The sequence below is a fragment of the Bacillus rossius genome, chromosome 2 (genome assembly GCF_032445375.1).
Source record: "Bacillus rossius redtenbacheri isolate Brsri chromosome 2, Brsri_v3, whole genome shotgun sequence".
Lineage (NCBI taxonomy): Eukaryota > Metazoa > Arthropoda > Insecta > Phasmatodea > Bacillidae > Bacillus > Bacillus rossius.
Window position 1 is genome coordinate 653,302 of NC_086331.1, and position 19,337 is coordinate 672,638.

Genomic DNA, 19,337 nt, shown 5'->3' on the forward strand with positions numbered 1-19,337 from the left:
GCCCATATGCAAATCTCACAGATTTTTGATTGATTTCTTCACAAGGCCTAGTAACAAAAGCATTTTATTTTCTAATCCACATAATGCTATACATATTTCTGTCAAGTAATTGATTAGTAATTTTAATTATTTATTAAATAATAATAAAATATAATGCAAATAAATTATACATATGGGAACATAACCTCACAAACACTCTCATGAAAACCGCCCAAATACTCTAAACCTTCCACAGACGAACAATGGAAGCTGATAAGCAACCTGTCATAATTATACACACAGGAACATAACCTCACTTATATAAATACACTTGAAAAGTTTATAAACACAATTTTTATCACTAATATTCACAATAAATATATGTTTTTAATGATATGGACCAGTATTCAATATCAATAACTAAAGTATATAATTTAAAAGCACATGTATAATTTTTATTTATATGAAGCTTTTTTATGTATGCTGCCTTTTTTTTATCCTGTGAAAATTTCGTCCCATGCTGTGCGCACATCGTAAAAATTCACTCTCATCATTTTTTAGTAACAAAAAGGTTACATAATTGGTAAAGTTTCTATAGTTTTTTTTGTTGAAGCTGGTTTTTTCATGCATCAGAGCTAACCTGGAGTTGCTGGTATTCATGCTGCAAAGCCTTGAAACAAACATCTTTATCAAGACACATTTGTGGCTGTTGGAAGCAGCTGGCATTATGCTGAGGACTACAACGATATTGACCACCAATAATTGAGGTACTTCCTTCACTGGCACGTCTCACAGGACTATAGCGTTCTTGTGTCAGATGAAGACTGTTTAGCTCCTTGAAACTTTCTCGACCTAAAAAAATCATTACCACACTCAGAAAATTAAGTGAAATAACTGGTTCTACACAATATTACAACGGCCAAAAGTTCCTGAATTGCACATTTAGTGTAGCTTATTTTGCACAAAACCACTTAAAAAGGTAAGCAGAACTTTAAAAAATTGAAAAATCTTAAGCTACAATACAAATGAGTGACTTGGGTATATTTAAAACCAGTAGAATCCAAGAAAAAATTTCAGTTTTTAATCCAAGCAGAGTTTCAGTTGTTATCTCTGTTCAAAAGTCAAATTTATTGTTTCATGTGAGATTACAAATTGTTTTAAAAAATACAACACTATAGTACCCAAATAACAAACAAATGGCGAAATGGAGATTTTTCACATGTAAATATTGCACAACCATTATAACTCTCATTACAATCATCATAATTCTTGATAAAAAAAAACTAATTCTTAGTGATTTCTAACTCTCTCTTAAGTAATTTAATTAAAAAATTTTCCAAACAATTACAATGTAAGTATAAAGTTTATATAAAAGATTTCTAAATGTTCCTTGAAAAATTTAATATTAAAATTTAATCCATTAAATAAGAGAGTAAACATATAAATCAATTACTTAACATTTATCTCTACTATACTGAGGATACACATACGTGAGAAAGTAGTTCAGCCTCTCTTTTGTTAAATCCATCAGTCTTCTTTGAAGGAATACTCATTTTAATCAACTATTGTCAGGAAAGAGCTATCTGGATGGTTGAATATTGTTACAAGACGTGAGCACGGCCAGACGTCTCGTGAGACGTGCCACGCTTCCCCCGGCTCCCCGCGCGGCGCACTGCCTCTGACACCTGGCAGCAGTCGGGAGTTTCGCGGGCTGCCGCGCACGCTGACGTCTTTCTCCATATCTCTGACGTCGGGTTGGCGCGGAATGACGTGCCTGGCCCCAGCCGCGCTCGCGACTTCTAGAAGTGGCGCCTGGGGCCTATATAAGCCCAGGACGCCGGCCTCCGAGAGAGTTTTTTTTCCCCGGTGATAGTGCCGTGGGAGCAGCGAAGTTCCGGGGCGATAGCGTCGCAGGTGTGGCAGAGTTCCGGGGCGAGGAGTTCCTCGGCGAGCAGGTTTCTAAGCGATAGTTGGGTGGTAGAGAGTGTCGAGCGAAGTGTTGAGTGGATCGTCGGCGAAGGGAAGTGCGACGGCGGCGGCGGAGTGCGGTGACGGAGGTCCACGAAGGGTGCTGCAGCGAGAGTTGCGCGAGTGGTGCGGCCCAGCGAGGTGTGTGGTGTGTATAAACCGAGTGACTGGGGAAAAAACATTTTTAAGTGTAATTGATTATTAGGCATTTTTATAAGATTATTTGTTAGTGATGTAAATATTGGCAACAAATAAAACTGTGTAGAAAAATCTTTAATTGGAATATCCATTTACGAACCCCGTAGTTTTCCCACGATGATTATTGTTTTAATAATCCACAACAATATTATGAAAAATTTGAAGGAATATTGGAGCCAGTGAATATGCTATATTATTAAAGGAAAGTAGTTTATAAAGGTTGTGAACAATTTATGCACACTCACCCCTCAAAGTAACACTGTTGAATTTACGAGATTATGAATTAACATCAATCAAATAGAACATGATTTGAAGTATAACCGGCAACTTAGTAATTGACCTTGTACATTTCTGTTCTGTGCAGCTCCTCCCTCCCTAACTCTCACCCCTCCTGCCCCACCGAATTGTCTGCAAATTAGGGGAGGGCCACTGCTCCCTCAAGGACAACGTACATGAACAAACTTCACTCTCTTCGCGATGTGGCTGAAAGGTATTCCCACTAACGCAACACCGTATCGTGTAAACCGACCTGCGGGAGCGGCGTATCCAGGCAGCCCACAACTGGCAGCCGATACCCTCCACTCCACTCCGCTAGAATCACGTGACCATCGCCTGACACTGGGGTCTGCGCAGGTCGAAAACAAAGTGTGGCCGCAGAAAAAAAAGTAATACTATGTTCCATCTACATTAATTTTATCTCTTGCACACGCACAATGGCAAAGCTTGTTGTTGTGCCAGTCTTTCCTCTGCTGCAAGAACTTAAACCTGTTCCTCCTCCTGTACAATCCCATTCAACCTTTGTCAGACTTGTTTCCCCAAGTATTCCCAGCCCTAGATCTGATTTTGTCTACCATTCAATGACCCAGCAGGGCGATCCTATTATTCCCGTCTTGGCGCACGTACGTCTCCTGTAATTCGTCCCCGATTCGTGACGAGAACTGCTAGGGCCTGCGAACTCTCAGGACTGGCCAGTTCCTAGACCTGGCCTGACGCGAGCACTCCTTGGCATGATCGCGAATCATCTTCGCCAAAGTATAGTAGTGCCTCCGGGTCTTGTAGACCACCTTTCCCACTGGCATCGCAGTTTTAACACCTCCCCCCCTCCAGGTTTTCCTGGGAACACCGCCCCGGGTCTTTGACCGGCCAATAACCCCGGCCAGTGTCGGCCTCTCCCCAAGGCCACGACTGTAGTACATGAAGTACATACTCATGCCATCTAGCGGTAGTTTTGCGAATCACGTCCCCTGGAAGTTTGAACGCACTGTAGTTCCTCCCTAAGCCACCAGAGTGCTGGCTTAGTCCGTCCCATAAGCCTCAATGCTGCTTCCAGCTGACCCACGCAAGTCAATCTCTACTCAGTTCAGCCACACCTCAGTAGGTCGCGCCGACATCGGGCAGTACCAACAACTTCGAGATATCGAAGTCTGCCTTCCTCGAGAAGCACCTCGGTAGTGTTCGGAACCTTTTGGTTCAAAAGCTGAAGCCCCCCCGCCCAACTTTCTTCCGTTAACATCGCTTTAAACTAAGAGTCTCGGCCGCCCCAAGCTCACTGCGCGCCGCGATTCAGAACTCACTGCATAGAACGAGACGTCATCGGGATGCCTCACCATGTTGTTTCTCTTAAGATGTGATCAGATTAGACAAGGGATGTTTCCTAACATAGTAGTGTTGAGGCGTTAGTCAATCCACGTAAATCTAGCTAAGTAGTCATGTAGAAGTCATTGTATATATATATTTTTTTTTAGAATCATGGATTATCAGAATCGCGCTCGCCTGGTCAATCATCGGGCATACCCTGGAAGACATCACCTTGTTTGATGAGTTTTTAGCACCACCCCTCCCCCACCTGTCATCGTAACTAGAAGGCATTTTCTGCCTGTTCCTCCTACTGTCTGTGATTCAGTCCTAAACATTTGTGTTTGGCTCTGTTCACAGACAGGGTTCAAGTGCCATAGTACTCGTGCCAGGCACCAAACACCCGACCCGGGTACTTTGCCAAGGACCAAATCCGTCTACACGGGGTGGATGGCCCAGGGCCTCTGACATCTCATCACCTGTCACACTTCATCCAACAATCTCCGAAACGCCAGCCTAGCAATTTTTTTTAAAACCTTTTTCGGACTAGCATCCAGCCACGACGTCTCTTTGACCTGAAATCAAGAACCTCACTACGATAAATTAACAAGTTAATTGTCACAAACTTTAAGTAAAAATGGTTAAGCTACTTATGTTAATGACTTAATAATGGCCGGCCCATTCTTGTACCCATTCTTGTATTAATGTACTCTCAATTCCATGTTGTATATGCTTTTTGTTAATTAACTCAAATGATGTAACAAAAATATTTTGACAAATAACCAAAAGTAAAATAAAAACGGAGAAACTAACGCCTGGACAAAATCATTATTTCACCTTCTGAAACCAAAAGATCCACTTGTTCCCCTCAAGTCATCAGGTAGAGTGACGAGGCGGAGCATTGTTTTGTCTCCAAGTCCTACCCGACGCCATAGTACTTGAATATCATGACATACAACGCAACCAATAAATAATATGATGAATCAAAACATGATAGCTTACCCTTCCTTAATAGCTATTCACTTTGTTAATGCCTATTTACTTGAGCTGAATTAAAATGTTGTGATGATTAACATTATGTGGAAATATTGTTAGACATGTTTGGTTGTCCTGTAGGTCAGCTCTCAGTAGCAGCTCTGGTGAATGGCCAGAAGCTTTCAGAACCAGTTTAACTTATGTCCACCATGCTGCGCTAGTGGCAAGTTATGTGGTTAAATAATTCAAGTGTTGTGGTTGGCACATAGGCATTTAATAAACAACAAAGTCTGGAATTATAACATGTTTAATAATATTTGTTGCTAGTTTTTATTTTATTTTATTAAAGATTCAAACAGAGGTTCTATATAATTAGATTAGTTTTTACTCAGAATGCAGTTAGCACCTACTTGAAAAGGAAATAATATGTCCAAGACCTATTATTATCTAAACAATGTGGGTTGTAAATTTTTTCTTACTATTTTTATTCTAAAACTGTAATTTAAACATTGATGTATGTACATTAAATGTATTTAACCATATTATTATTACTGTCAATTTATTAAATGGAAGCAGTGTATTGTGATAGTAAAGTCAACACACACTTCAATGGTTAGCAAACATTATTGGAGGCCACTTTGCATTTTCTGTACAGCATGCCATAGAAGTCTAACATTGAAAGTAACTTTCAATAGCTAGAAAGTATATTTTTCCTCCTATAATGCCAATTGTGCGTTACAATTTTTTTTAAAACATGATTAGCTCTGTTTTGGTTTACATTTTTTTACAGTGAGTGACATCAGATATATCCTTAAATAGTCAAAATTGTGTCAAAGCTTTTACATGTACTAAAGAAAAAAATCTTTTACTTCTGCATATTCTAGTTTATCTTGATGATATAATTTTTTAGTTTTTCTAATTCTTAAGCCAAAGATTTGTTACACTAATTAAAAGTACTATATTTTTACAAACGGTTATCAGTGTCAACTACTGGGTTGTCGAAATGCATTGTAATAAAATAATGCTGCAGAGCATATTAATCAGTGAATAGGCTATTCCATCGCAACCCGGAGGTGCTTGGTGAAGAGCTACCAAGAGAGGCTGATGCGACCCATCCCAGCAGCATTGCCACCCCTTCCCCCTTAACCCATTCAGCTAACCTGTGGTCGACTCAAAGGAATCCCCATCCTAAGAGTATCATGATCAGGCCAAAATGCATCCAATTTCTACTGTCTTTCCAGACCAGTACCGGAGCTATATCACCGTTCACTGTGTCTGCCCGTCAATCGGGTGGGGACTCCTCTGGACATACCCTAAGTGATCAGTCATCAACTGCCAGTGCAAATCTTCACCATGCGACCCTGGGCCAGCAGAGGTAACCTCAGTGGGGACTCCCAGAATCATCGAGAGCTGTACCGTGCTACTGACTAGATTCCTCATGCACTTGTGGGCTTATACAGTCTGTTAGCCCATAAAAGAACATAGAAACTGCCTCAGTCCAAGACACAGGTTGCCTAAGAAACTGGTCCCATAGGGCTAGACCTTCGGATAGTACACCGGCTCAGGCGGCCCTGAGCTTACAGCATTCTTTCCACAGCAGAAGCCATGAATAAACTAGCCACAGTGAACCCGACAGCCTGAGGCGACCCCCTCTGCCGCTACCTAACCAGATACTTCTTCCCAACATGCGAGGAAGTCGAGGGTTGAGGACTTGGCGGCAGAGCCTTCTTTGGTAAACATCACCGGTGTTACGAGGAGGCCCTGATGGATGCACCTTCCCCCCCAGAGGTCAGCATTTGTTATAGCCGGGAGTAGATAACCTCCTAACTACTTATAATTAGGGGTGTGCGGGAAAAGGTTTTTGTACTGCGGGAAATTTTCGGGAAAAATAAATTATTCCCGCGGGAAACGGGACGTAATCGGGAAAATTAAAAAAAAAAAAAAAAAAACAAATTTTTAATTCTAATATGAGAAGATGGCCATTTAAACGTTTCTTGCATAGTTGTTTTTTTGCTGCTATTTCTTTTGTGTGCTTCACTTGCCCTTTTTTCAGCGGCGACTTCATATTTTTTAGCATCCTCAAATTCTTTTTTTATAGAAGGATGTTTATTGAGATGTCTTAGAAATCCAGACGTGCTACCATTCCCGCATCTCAAAAATTTTTCATATGAGACACACTTTGCCACTTTGTCTGTCAGACGTTCAAAATACTTCCAAACACTTTTAGGTTTACAAGTAACAAGCTGATCGGTTGCGACCTCCATTATTTGTAGGCTGCTAGTTTGTTTTAATATACAACGGCATCGAAAATAGGAACAGATACTTTGCACAAGCCTTAATAACGTAACGTCAGCCGACAAAGCCCGCCGAACTAAACAGTAAACAACTATTTTTTTCTCCCAAAGCAAAATCATAGATGTTTAGATACTCGTGAGCAGTGCCAAGCAATACAGTTCTCTTCATCACCACTGCTATCAAGTAATGAGAACGGTTATGCTTCGTTATGTAACGCAAGTATAGTATTTCTTATATCTTTGGCGAAAAGGTTGGATTGCGCATGTGTTTTGTTTGTGTCTAAGGACACTCAGTGGTTTTAGGTTAAGTATTGGATGGTGACGGCAATAACGTTATATAACTGACTATTCACGTATCTTGCAAATTTGTACCCTTGAAGAAATATATTTATGAATGCATACAATATTTAAGGTACTCCATCTACGTTAATTATATTCGAATTAGATATGTGTAAACGATTATCATAATTCACTGCACACCACAGCTGTCGCTACGATCGGCATAAAATATGTTTTGCATTTAAATAGTACGGACTCTCTTAAAAAATGTACGAATCCATAAAAAAAATGGTTGTAAAAACAGTTTGAATTGATAGAAAACATTTTCACATGATTAGTAAACATTTGTAAATTTTTAAACAATTTCCCGAAAAATTCGGGAGTAATAAAATTCCCGCCCCGCATTTCGGGAAGTCTAGTTTCCAGGCTTTTTTCCCGAAGCGTCGGGATCCCGCACACCACTACTTATAATGTTAAAAATGTAACCTACAGTATGTCTCGCATGCCATCTGTATCTAGTTTTCAGTTGCTTAGATTCAAAGGGAAGAAAGTGCAACTGATATGCAAAGAGCTAAGTAGAGCAAACTGGTAAGGACCACTGAAGGAAATTTTATAGACTCTCGATAGATGGAGCCTAAGTTGAACTATCATTTAAACCACCTAAAAATGCAAATAAAAATAGAAAACACGTGCACATGCGTGCACATGCATACACATGCACATAAGCATACACATTTTACTACATACCTATAGCACTCTCAGAATCCCAGATTGCATTTTCAATGTAAGCAATCAGATTGGGTCTAAATTTTCAATTACAATAGTATATATTTTTGCCAAAGCCACATTTACAGAAAAAATGACACTAATTACTTTGCAAACTTACCCTTTATTTAAATTATTGTTCTACATTGTATGTTTTACTGACACATTCTTTCTTATGCTATTTTTTTACTTTTAGAACAAACATTCCTTAAAAAGATATTTTCTCCTTTTCAGGGATGTTGGAACTTTTATGGAAAAGTGAGAGAAAAAACTTATTCTAGAGATTCTAATTATTGATATATTGTTAGTAAATTATAACTATTATTTTTGTGGTAAATCATGTTACAGCTAAGGTTGCAGGTAAAATATTAACATTTCAAACTACTTCTGTAACATTTTTCTTTATTCTCACCAAAGCATAGCTTTCTAAAGACCCAATTCAAAAATAGTAATGACAACTAAATACACAAATTTGTCCATGTGCAACATAAAGTTATTTTACATACTCTGTTGTTAAATAAATTTTCAATTGTTACTGGTCTAATTTTTATAAAATTTACAGAATTCTAAATTAACTTTTGCAAACTGTACTCAAATGTGCATCTGCTTGATTATGGTGTTGAAAAAATAAGAACAGTGTTTGCAGGCTTCAAAAGAATGAATAATTTTTATCATCGAATGCAATGAATTTCTGTTCATCGCTATCTTGCCTGTCTAGGTCCGCTTTCATTGGACATCTTCAGCGTGGTGGGTCATGTTCTTCCCTCCCCTCCCACCTTGTTTCTGGCCACCCTCCTTTCCTTACCCCTCCACGCCTATATAAGCTTGTGTTTTGCTTACCTCTGTCTTAATCTGCATTAGTATTTCAACGAGCGAGTACCTTAATTCGGCAGTGCCACCGGAACAATCATGGGTGCAAGTATAGAATTTATGTTTGGAGACTGCATTTTAAATAATCAAGTGGCTATGCAGACTCTCGTAATCGTTTGCTGTCTCTTAGGTTAAATTCCTTTCTGATAGCCACGTTGTAAATAACGTTTATTTTCTAACGTAATTCCCTAGTGCTACTGTTTGATAGTAACTTGTATTGCCTTCCGCTACACCCATGGTACATGTCGCTTTTTCTATATGCCCACACTTTTGATGCGCTTTGTATTCATAATGAAATTTGTTAATGTATCTAGTCAATGCATACCTATATGAGTATTGCTAACATGAAATGTTTGAACTGATGACCCACTGTATAGGGCATTTACCTTCCTATGCTCGTTACTAGCGTATTTATTCTTATTGTTATTTAGTCTTGTCATTAATCTTTGTAATCAATGGTTTGTTATGCATTATACCTAACGTAATTTTTTTGGTATACATATGTATTGACTTTTTCTTGAACTAAATATATCAGCATATACTGACACAGAGCTTAATTTTGGCTATCATAAAGCTGCCTAAATATTCTCTGGTGTATGACATGTATCGGGTACTTTACAAAAACCATTTCACATCTATTACGCACCTCACGTATGCATTGAAATTGTTGTTTGATATTTTTTAAAATCAAGTTGTGTACATTTGTGAAGTCTATCTCACATGTTATAAATTCTATTGCTCCTGTTGAATAAAACTTGTTCTCTGAATCATTTTATTTTTTGTAACAACTAACTACATGTATCCTGCTTCAGGATTCCCTACCAGAAGGGATATGTTTTTTTTTAAAATCATATCTCCGTCCTTTGGTGGTGATATCGTCATCGTACGCTTCAAAATCTCATTTATTACCTAACATTATTTCAATAAATATTTCTTATAAAAATATTATTCTATTAAATGTTGTTAACACAGTAAAATTTAATGTATTCATAAGTTCTATCACTAAATATGGACATGCAAATACTAAGCGATACTATTTGTTAAAGCTCAAACAGTCACAAGTTTGAATATTTATCAACTGCTTACTGGCTACAGGTGACTAAAACTTCAGAAATTAGCTTGTATTAAAGAATTACTGATATGTTTAAATGTTTGAAAGTAGTAGACCACATTCTATTTTCTTTGCATTGATAAGGATAATGCATGTGCTGCTTCAAAAACTGGTAGCCAAAACTTCAATTTATCTTAGAATTTCTGATACTTTGCACATTTTACCTTTAACCCTTTGAAATTTAATTTCTTTGGCATTAATTACAAACCTGGTTGCCAACTCTGTCCATACAAGTTGTATACAATTATAATGGTGTTGCCCTGACCTATGTGAGATAGTTTTGTTCCTCAATTTTTTTTTTGTTTCAAAACAAAGATTGCAACCAGTGGTTCTCTAATGGACTTAACTGATAAATGAATTTATTTACATTAGTGATGGGTCAATTCCTGTTTTTTCCCGGTTCTCGGTTCGGTACCGGTTCTTAAAAATCGGTTCTCGGTTCTCGGTTCTGACTTAAACAATAAAATAAATATTATTCACACATTATTTATGAGGTGTTTTAAGTAATAAACTATTCTTTTGGCTACAAAAAAGCACTGTTTCAAGCTACAGTAAACACACCAACCTATTAAAAATGTAATATGTATTAATAAAAAAAATATTTCGAAATAATATAGAGAACACTTAATAAAACTATAATTTACTATATGAATCTAGTAATTACCTCAAGAAATCTACATACACCCTCCTTTAAAACATAGGAATAAAAAGAAAATGTTATAATAATGGAAATAAATACAATGATGGTGAACTTCCAAAGAATTAAAATACTAAATTGTCCATCAAACTTATTGCCTACATTGAATTCAGTTTGTTTGCACAGTCAACAGAAAATTACTGCCACACTTCTGATGCCATTTCTTACACAATTTGCTCTATTTGGCCAGAATAATTATACTTTAGAAGTGTCAACAAGCATTTCGTTTGACCAGCCAATAGTAAAATACATCTACACATCCATACACCACTTTCCTAAAAAAAAACTTCCCCCTTCAAAGCAATCCCATTTACCTAAAAGAGAAAGTTACTAGCCATTACGCTATATGGCTGCAGATGCAGTGAACTTACAGTCCAAAGCACTGCACAAAAAGCATAAAATTTTAGAATGCCGAAAATTATTACGGGAAATTTTAAATGAATCATTAATTCTATTAAACAAATATTCTGTGGAATTTTGCACTTTAAATTTATTGTTCTTTATACACCAGTCACCCTTACAAGTCAACGACTCAATTAACTACCTATTTTTAAAAACAAATTGAAACAAACATGGCGTCTTTCTGTTCTCACATCTCTGCTGAGGCATGTCATAGAGTTGCACACATCTATGTACTACATATAAGGCATGTCATTGAGTTGCACACATCTATGTACTACATATATCTATGGCACCTTCAACTGTTATATTTTGATTGTATAATGTACTTTGTTTACAGATTTGACGAGAACATTAAATATTTTCACGTGTAATTTATTTTATAGTTAGAGATGAATATTATTGCACAGAAGTCCAAAAAAATAATGCATATGTGAATTGAACGTGAGTTGAGCCATTTCATGCTGCAGTTAAGTTGTAGTGAAGGGCTATTTTCGTAAAGGGTTTTGCTATACTGCCGGTACCGGTACTGGCACCGACATTTTAGATGCGGTTCTCGGTGCCGGTTAAAATGCTGAGAACCGTAGGAACCGAGAACCGGTACCGACCCATCCCTAATTTACATGTTACTGGTGTTAATTTGTTCAAAAGTACTTTTACATATATCCACACATAGGTAGATGAACACATAGCAGACTAATATCCCAAACCTAATGAAAAAACACCAATGTGCAATGGGCCTGGAGTTTCGACACAACAGACAGGAGCAGAACAGGTGTACTCCACAGCATCTCCGTTGCAAGGGCAAGTGCGATACTGCATCACGAAGCATTGCTCAACTGACCCAAGTTGTACCACCAACATGGCAACTGTCCTCCCCCTTTTGTGCCTAATCAAATTTTGTAAACAATTGTCACCCTGTAAAAATGGGGAAGTGACACCCTGGTGAGACCAGTGCAGAGGCAGAGAGAGAGAAAGAAGAGAGAGGTATGTGGAAGCAGTGAACAGTGTTGCAGCACTCTTGTTCAGACCCTTCCCAGTATTCCCAGTATTCCCAGTATTCCTGGTATTCCTGGGCCACCCAGGTGTACCCGATGCTGCCCCCTAAATAGCAAGGCTGGCAACCAAACGTCTTTAGCTACAGGCCAGTGACGAAGCAACTTCCTATTTTATTTCAAACAATTTTTAGCTATAATTTACTCTAGTTATTTAAGTCAGTTTATTTAATCCCCATATGGCCCTTGAACATTTTGGGATGGGAGCTTAATACTTTTCCTTCTACTTAACAGCTAAGTAATAAGTAATAACCTAATAAACTTTTAAAATCATCACACTGAATCTCATGATAATACTAGACAATTAATTGCAGTATCAGCAAAATGCTGGGAATAGAAAAACTGACGTAGCACATCCTTAAATATTAACAACTAACACGATAAATGGCACTGGTACCAGTTTCAATATCTGTGTGTATAAGTTGGTGTTGAAACGTGTGCCAGTAAAGAAAATCGTGTAAATGCAAAACTGTACTAGTAATACCAATGGTTGAAGATGGGCTTGAGGAACTTTAGACACAGCATCTTTGTGATAAATGGAACCAAATTAAAAACTTAGGAACTGAAAAGAATAGAAAACTGCTAATCAATACAGACAGCTGAGCCACCACAAACCCCATAACTGCCTAGTAAAATGCAAAATGTTGAGAACACAATTTACAACTACTAAATACAAAGACCAAACAAGGGCAAAACACAACTTGATTCTAAGGAGCCTCCATGATTTGTGTTGAGTCATGACATCCCTCTGTTGCAAATCTTTTAGGCCTATGGTTTGTAACAAAGACTTTTGAATGGTGAAAGATGATGATCATACAATATCATTTCCCATTAGCAATAATATGCTTTAAATATGTACCCTGCTACCATTAGTGTTATTTCAGTATGTGGCAGAATAGGTGAGACCAAATCAATTTCACTAAAACATAGCTATAACATTTTGCCAAGCGATTCAGCCAAATATTTAACATGCTAAACGTAATATCTAAGATATAAATGCTTTGCAAAAAATTTTTAATTTTATTTTACTTACCAAGCCTATTTGATTCCTGAACTGTAGCTAAACCAGATGGTTTCTTGGTCCTGGGGTATGTCTTGGTTCTAGATGGTATAAGACTTATATTCTGTGTTGGCATTTTCTGAGGTGTGTGTTGTCGATTCATACGTGCTTCTACTTCACGCACTATCTCTGGACTAATTACTGTGGTGCGTGATTACACACACAATGCCAAATCAAAACACCAAACAACCAACACAGGCCAAAAAATCAGATGCCAAAAAAAAAAAAAAAAAAAAAAGAAAGAAAAGAGAAAAGAAAAAATTAGAAAACCAATACAAATAACAAAAACCAAACAAATATGAAACAAAATAAATAAGACACACATAAAAAATTAAAAAACTAAAAAAATAAAAATATTAAAGAAGTGATTTACAAAACAGAATCACTGTGGTTAGGAAAAACAGATCATAAGTGGGACTAAAATACTGGAAAATACATGACACATGCTTCAATATAATGTAAGCCTTCTTACTGTCCTGACTTCATGCCTTTAAAAGTGAATAGGAAACTGTACAACATAACACAGTCCCTTAACTGCTAAACCACAATTAGTAAATAATTTTGGGTTTGTCTTTGCTTGTTCAGTATTATGAAGTGTTTAAATAGGAGACTTCACCTTAAGCATGTTGTCCAGCAAATATGACATAAAGAAAGGTTTCCTTGCAAATGTAGAATTTTTTGGCTCAAGCAAACTGTTAGGAATGCAAAACCAACTCAAGAAGTGATTTTTAACACATTGCCTTGTAGAATTCAGAACAGTGTACTATTTGCATGCTGAATAAGTGCAAAATGTTGTAGAGCTGTTGGAGGATTGCAATGGGCCAAACTACTAAATCAATCAGTAACATTTAATACAGTTAGAACACAGAAAGCCACAACACTAAAAGTTTTTAGTTAATGACAAGAAAAAATATGAGGGAGTGTTTCAGTTCTCACCAGTGATGTGTAAACATCTAACCTTGGTAACAAGTAAATTCATGTGTTCTCAAGTTGTTCCATGTTGCAAATAATCTTATAATGCAAAACTCAAACACAAAATTTAAAGTATAATTATTTAAAATAATGCTGAGCATGATAAATATACTGATCGATAAAATATCTGCTTTTAAATTTAAAGTGCATACCAAATGTTGAGACGTGAATCATACATACACTTTCTGCGCTCACAGCTAGAATTTTCCGCCTGAATCGTAAACGTTGCTTGCCACCATCATTCACAGAGAGCAGCATGGCTCCGACAAAAGACTTGAAAAAAATACCAAACCTCAACTGTGGACTTGATTTCCAGCAAGCAATTTTATTAAAATGCTGCCCATCTTGTAAAAATTCACGTTTACGTACACATTAGAAGTTATACTTCTATGGAATCACTAAAATACTAACTTGAAATATTTTAAAACATTTATAACACCAAGTATATGTTTATTTGTTTTTGCTATAATGACAAAAATTAGTCTGTAAATACTTCCTACATATGTTATTAAAAATGTAAAAAAGGTTTTGCACATTACAAGATATGAACCATGTTCCTTGTGGTTACCAAGCGTGTGCTCTACAGTTGTGCTATTCCGCCTGATTACGTAATATAAGGAGAATATAGATTATAATAATTGTAAAGCCTGTTTTCTTAGGTATTTCAAAACTTCAGATTACTTTTTACTATGACTATTTTAGTTAACCAAATATATCCAGGGTAGTTTCACTATCATTAAGTTATGTTTCGTATGCACCCTAATGTTTACGAAAGTGACTATGGGTTTATGTTGCTACACGTGGGTCCGCCATGTTTGTGTCACATTTACGTTCATCGACTTCCATTCCATTTTATGAAATTTCTCCTAACAAATGCTGTATACCGAGAGATAAGATGTTTATACATCAAAAATTAATAAATAATTATTGTAAAATATGTTTTAAACCCACAGTAGCTCAAATCATGATAGTCAAAATGAGATGATTGAAAGATACGTAGATATATAAATAAAACAATTCCGTAGTAATATTGTCCAGATAAATTATGCAATGCAAGAAAAAAAGTAAAAAATAGAATAATTAAAAATGAACTAATGCAATCTGGCTTGCTCTTAAACAATAATTTTTTTAGGAGCCCTACTGAAGATTTATCTTTAGTATTCCACATATGAAAATAACATTGCCAATGGTGAAGTGAATTCATGCACGCACATAGAAAAAATAAAAAGAAACTTATTTCAATGGCTATCAGTTCAAAAATGCTACATATAGGAATTACCTTTCTTAATATGCTGCCCACCTAACGAGAAGTGAACCAAGCAATGATCAATTTTATTCATTTCCAGTTTTAAAGGTAGTGATTTTTTTCCAATGGTTGATTTTAAGTGTTCATATATGTATGACTGAACTACGGTATTTACCAGAAAATAATACCATGGTTTTTACTAAAAATTCTCAAACTAAAAGTGGGAATCGCATTATAATCGCATACTTGAATTTTGCCACTGGAAGAAAAAGAATTAACAGTGATGGGAACACCTTAGTTGAAAAACTACACAATCTGCCTATAAACTGTATCACTTATGCCACTTTAGTCCTGAATCTGGTGGAGGAGGGCGTGACAGATGAGAGAGGATAAGAGGAGGGGGAGAGAGTTAAAATGGAGTTGCTAGCCACAGCACCTCTCCGCGCCTCTTGACCATCCACTGACCATCGTATAGCAGCACTCTTTGCTTTCTGACAAATGGCTTTCAACTACAGCCATAAAATTATTTTTTTTTTAATTGCTGCTTGCTGTTTCAAAAAAGGCCATGTAAATCACTTTACTGACAAAAGTGGCACTTTTTTAATTTCTATTTGTTTTTATTGTGCTTTCCACTCCGTAAAGCAATTTTCATAAACTCATAAACAAAAATGTTAGGTTGCATTATTTTCTGGTAAATACAGCTATTTCACATTTAACTACACAAAAATATACAAACATACATGCATGGATGTATGCATGTATGCAAGTACGTAGTTGGGTTTCAGTGAAAGTATTTTAATGTAATGAATGGTCTCTGATGCACTCGCATGGTACTAAACTGTGAGAACTTAAAAATTAATTAATTTAGAATGCAAGTATACACTACATTACTTATTATAACATGGTATCACATAAATTAATATGCTAATTCAGTGTCAAAAAAGTTGTTCAAAGTGACTGCCTTTGAACTGGTTGTACAGCTCATAGAATGATAGGACTCAATGTAGCACTAATGGCTGCCCCTGCTGAGCCACCATAATGTCTGCTACCAGCTATGCTTCTACAGCAAAAAAAAAAAAAAAAAAAAGCACAGGCTCCTGATTTCAAATGTTTCTTTCCATTCTTTCCATTTACACCATGTTTCCGTAGCCCCAAAGAAATGATCAAAGTATTAAAAATATCCTTCCTTCTATTTTTTTTCTCTTGTCTCTAAAACTTTTCAACAAGAAGTTTCATTGTGCAATCTGTGGAGACTACAGCCCAAACACGTTGGCACTTGACAGAAACAATATTACATTACCACTAATACTGCTACTGCTACCATTACTGCTTAACTAGAGCTACAACAAAACCACAGGAAATTACATGTATGAATCCATCAAGTTGTGGAATGATGAATCAAATTCTGCTACTACCGAATAATCAAAACAACAGTAGACTGTACTAAAAAAATATAGCCTGGCCTCGAGTTACCTGTCTTCCAGTCTGTCACTCCGAGATATACAAGCAATGAAAACTGCTTTTAATAAAAACAATTCAATATACTAATTGAAGCCTCATCCTAAAGAAAACAAAAACAAAAAAAAAAAAACTGTACAACTATGATAATAAAAATGTGAAACCATACGTAAACTTTTATTTAATAAGGTATCACCACAGTTTGCCTATAATAATAAACATTTTGTTAATTAAATGTCTTATTAAAAGTAATAAATTCTATTTGAAATACAATGTTTGAAATAGTTGGGAGTGCTCTTTGTGGTGTAAGAATTATATAATTTTGGTACATGAAGTTTGCTACTGTACATACAACATAATACACTAATAACATAAAATATAAAAAATAGTAAAAAAATTATGATTTTGGAACTAACAGATTTATTTAATAACTCATTGCAAAGTCAGAGGCATTAATACAGTATTTTTAAGTTACTTAGTGATTAATTTTATACTTGAATGTTTTCATTTGCTATTTTACATTACTTGGCTAGGCACAGAGGCTTAAGGTGATAAGAACACAAGTTCAATGCAGATGCAATACTTCAATACTCATAACTGAATCATGCCAGGAATTGGGAGAGCAACCAATGTAGCAAGTGTGATGCTTCCTGTCATCATAACAACTAATGACTCTCATAAAAAAAAAGTTATAAACAGATATATTACAACGTAGGTATAAATGTCCAATTAGAATTTTGTAATTAGTAGTAATGTGTTTTGTTCCATGTCTTCTCTATAAAGTTTCATTCGGATAGTCTGAGTAATTTATCCATTAAATCTTGCCATAAAGTATCCTATGCAAATTAAAAATTCAAAACTGTTATCGGAACAGATTTGTAGCTTGTAATAACAACATTATTAACTTTTAAATAACTAAAAAGCATCCCCATTTGGATTTCAGAGTATTATGGATATTCAATCTATCTAGAGAAAAATTATTCATTAAATCAAGATGCTTGATATTTAGTCAGAAAATTGGGGTGACATAAAAATTAAGAATGAACATTACACCTGACTGGAAAAACTGTTTTGTTGATTGACTGAAATAAATTTGACAATCGACTTAATTTTACTAACAAGGGGAGGGTCCCAGATTTAGTTTAAACTGTGTGAGTAGAAGCAGGTAGCTGCTATCTCACCTGAGTGGGCCCTAGGAAGTGAGAAAAAGCTCTTTCAAGATTTTGAAGTAGAGTTTGAGGGATATTGTCCATGACAGTGGCCAAGTCCACTAGCTCGGATTCAATACCCACTGCTACTGTTATTTGTTTTCCATTTCCATTTCTTTTATTTCTCACAATATTAAACTATTATTTACAGAATTTTTATATATTTAAACAGTTAAATGTATATATTTAAACAGGAATTGTTTTAAATGATATATTAAATTGTATTTACTGTAGAGCGTGATTTGTGATGTTAACTTTGGTCCTTCAGTAGCTATGTTTAGCAAACATTTAGCAACTTTTTGTTGTCGTTATATCCCCGTTTGATTCTTTTTCTTTATTCTTTTTCATGAGTTCAGACACATGGCCCTGGCAGCTGTAGTCTGGCATTACTACACTGTTTTTCCTACAGTTTGTAACAGTCTCTACAGTTGTGAACAGCATCTCGCCACATGTCTGCAGTGATTTGTCATAAAAACTTATTATTTCATTGGAAAATAAAACCCAACAAGAATATTCTACTAGTGAAGTGATTAGTGAAAAACTTGAAACTATAACTTTTGATGATTTAAAAAAATTTCACCAGTGATCTTTATTATGTTTTTCAATTTATAAAGAAAAAGTCATGCTCACCGTCAATCCTCCTGTCTCAGTGGGTCCCGTAGCAATAGCTCTGGGTGAAGCAATTGCAGAGTAGGTTATTGAAATTAGGACTAATAATTTCATAGTAAATGATGAAGATTTGATACTATACACCGAACCTGACAAACAAAATATGATGAGGTAAATGGATTTTCATGTGTGTTATCATTCTCTGTCTCTGTTCACACACACAATTTTATTACATGAAGTCCTATTTGTAACAGGTTCCTTCTTTCAGTAAAGACGTGAACGACGATGATTACGATGCTGAAGAACATTCCTCGGCAAGTTCCCCTCTTACTTTGGTGTCCTTGACTGATAAGAAGAAAGTCATAGATTTTGCTGATGTTCATCCAAAATGTATCATTAAAACCAAGATTTATAATCTTGGGGGGGGGGGGGGGAATATTAAAATTTGGAGGACAGAAATAAAACACGGTTGCACTAGAAATGAAAAATATTTATTCATTGACTCTGAAACGTGGGAAAGATTTCAGGATGCCCGAAGCTGTTGTGAACAAGTGACGACAAGAACATTACAACAATGGGCAATGGCAGTCGCATTCCCATATTTGTCAGAAAAATTTCA

At 36.1% G+C, this 19,337-nt stretch overlaps 1 protein-coding gene across 2 annotated transcripts in view; it reads right to left on the reverse strand.

The window, feature by feature from the left end:
• Positions 1-19,337, reverse strand: part of LOC134529008 (serine/threonine-protein kinase SIK3-like) — a 129,872-nt gene that overhangs the window by 6,621 nt on the left and 103,914 nt on the right. The window contains exons 16-17 of one of the 2 annotated variants that reach the window (XM_063362675.1): positions 13,199-13,366; positions 620-831 (exon numbers count right to left, since the gene is read on the reverse strand). In XM_063362675.1, coding sequence (XP_063218745.1) covers positions 620-831; positions 13,199-13,366 — 380 coding nt within the window. The remainder of the gene's footprint in view (positions 1-619; positions 832-13,198; positions 13,367-19,337) is intronic. The other variant, XM_063362676.1, reaches the window with a different exon arrangement.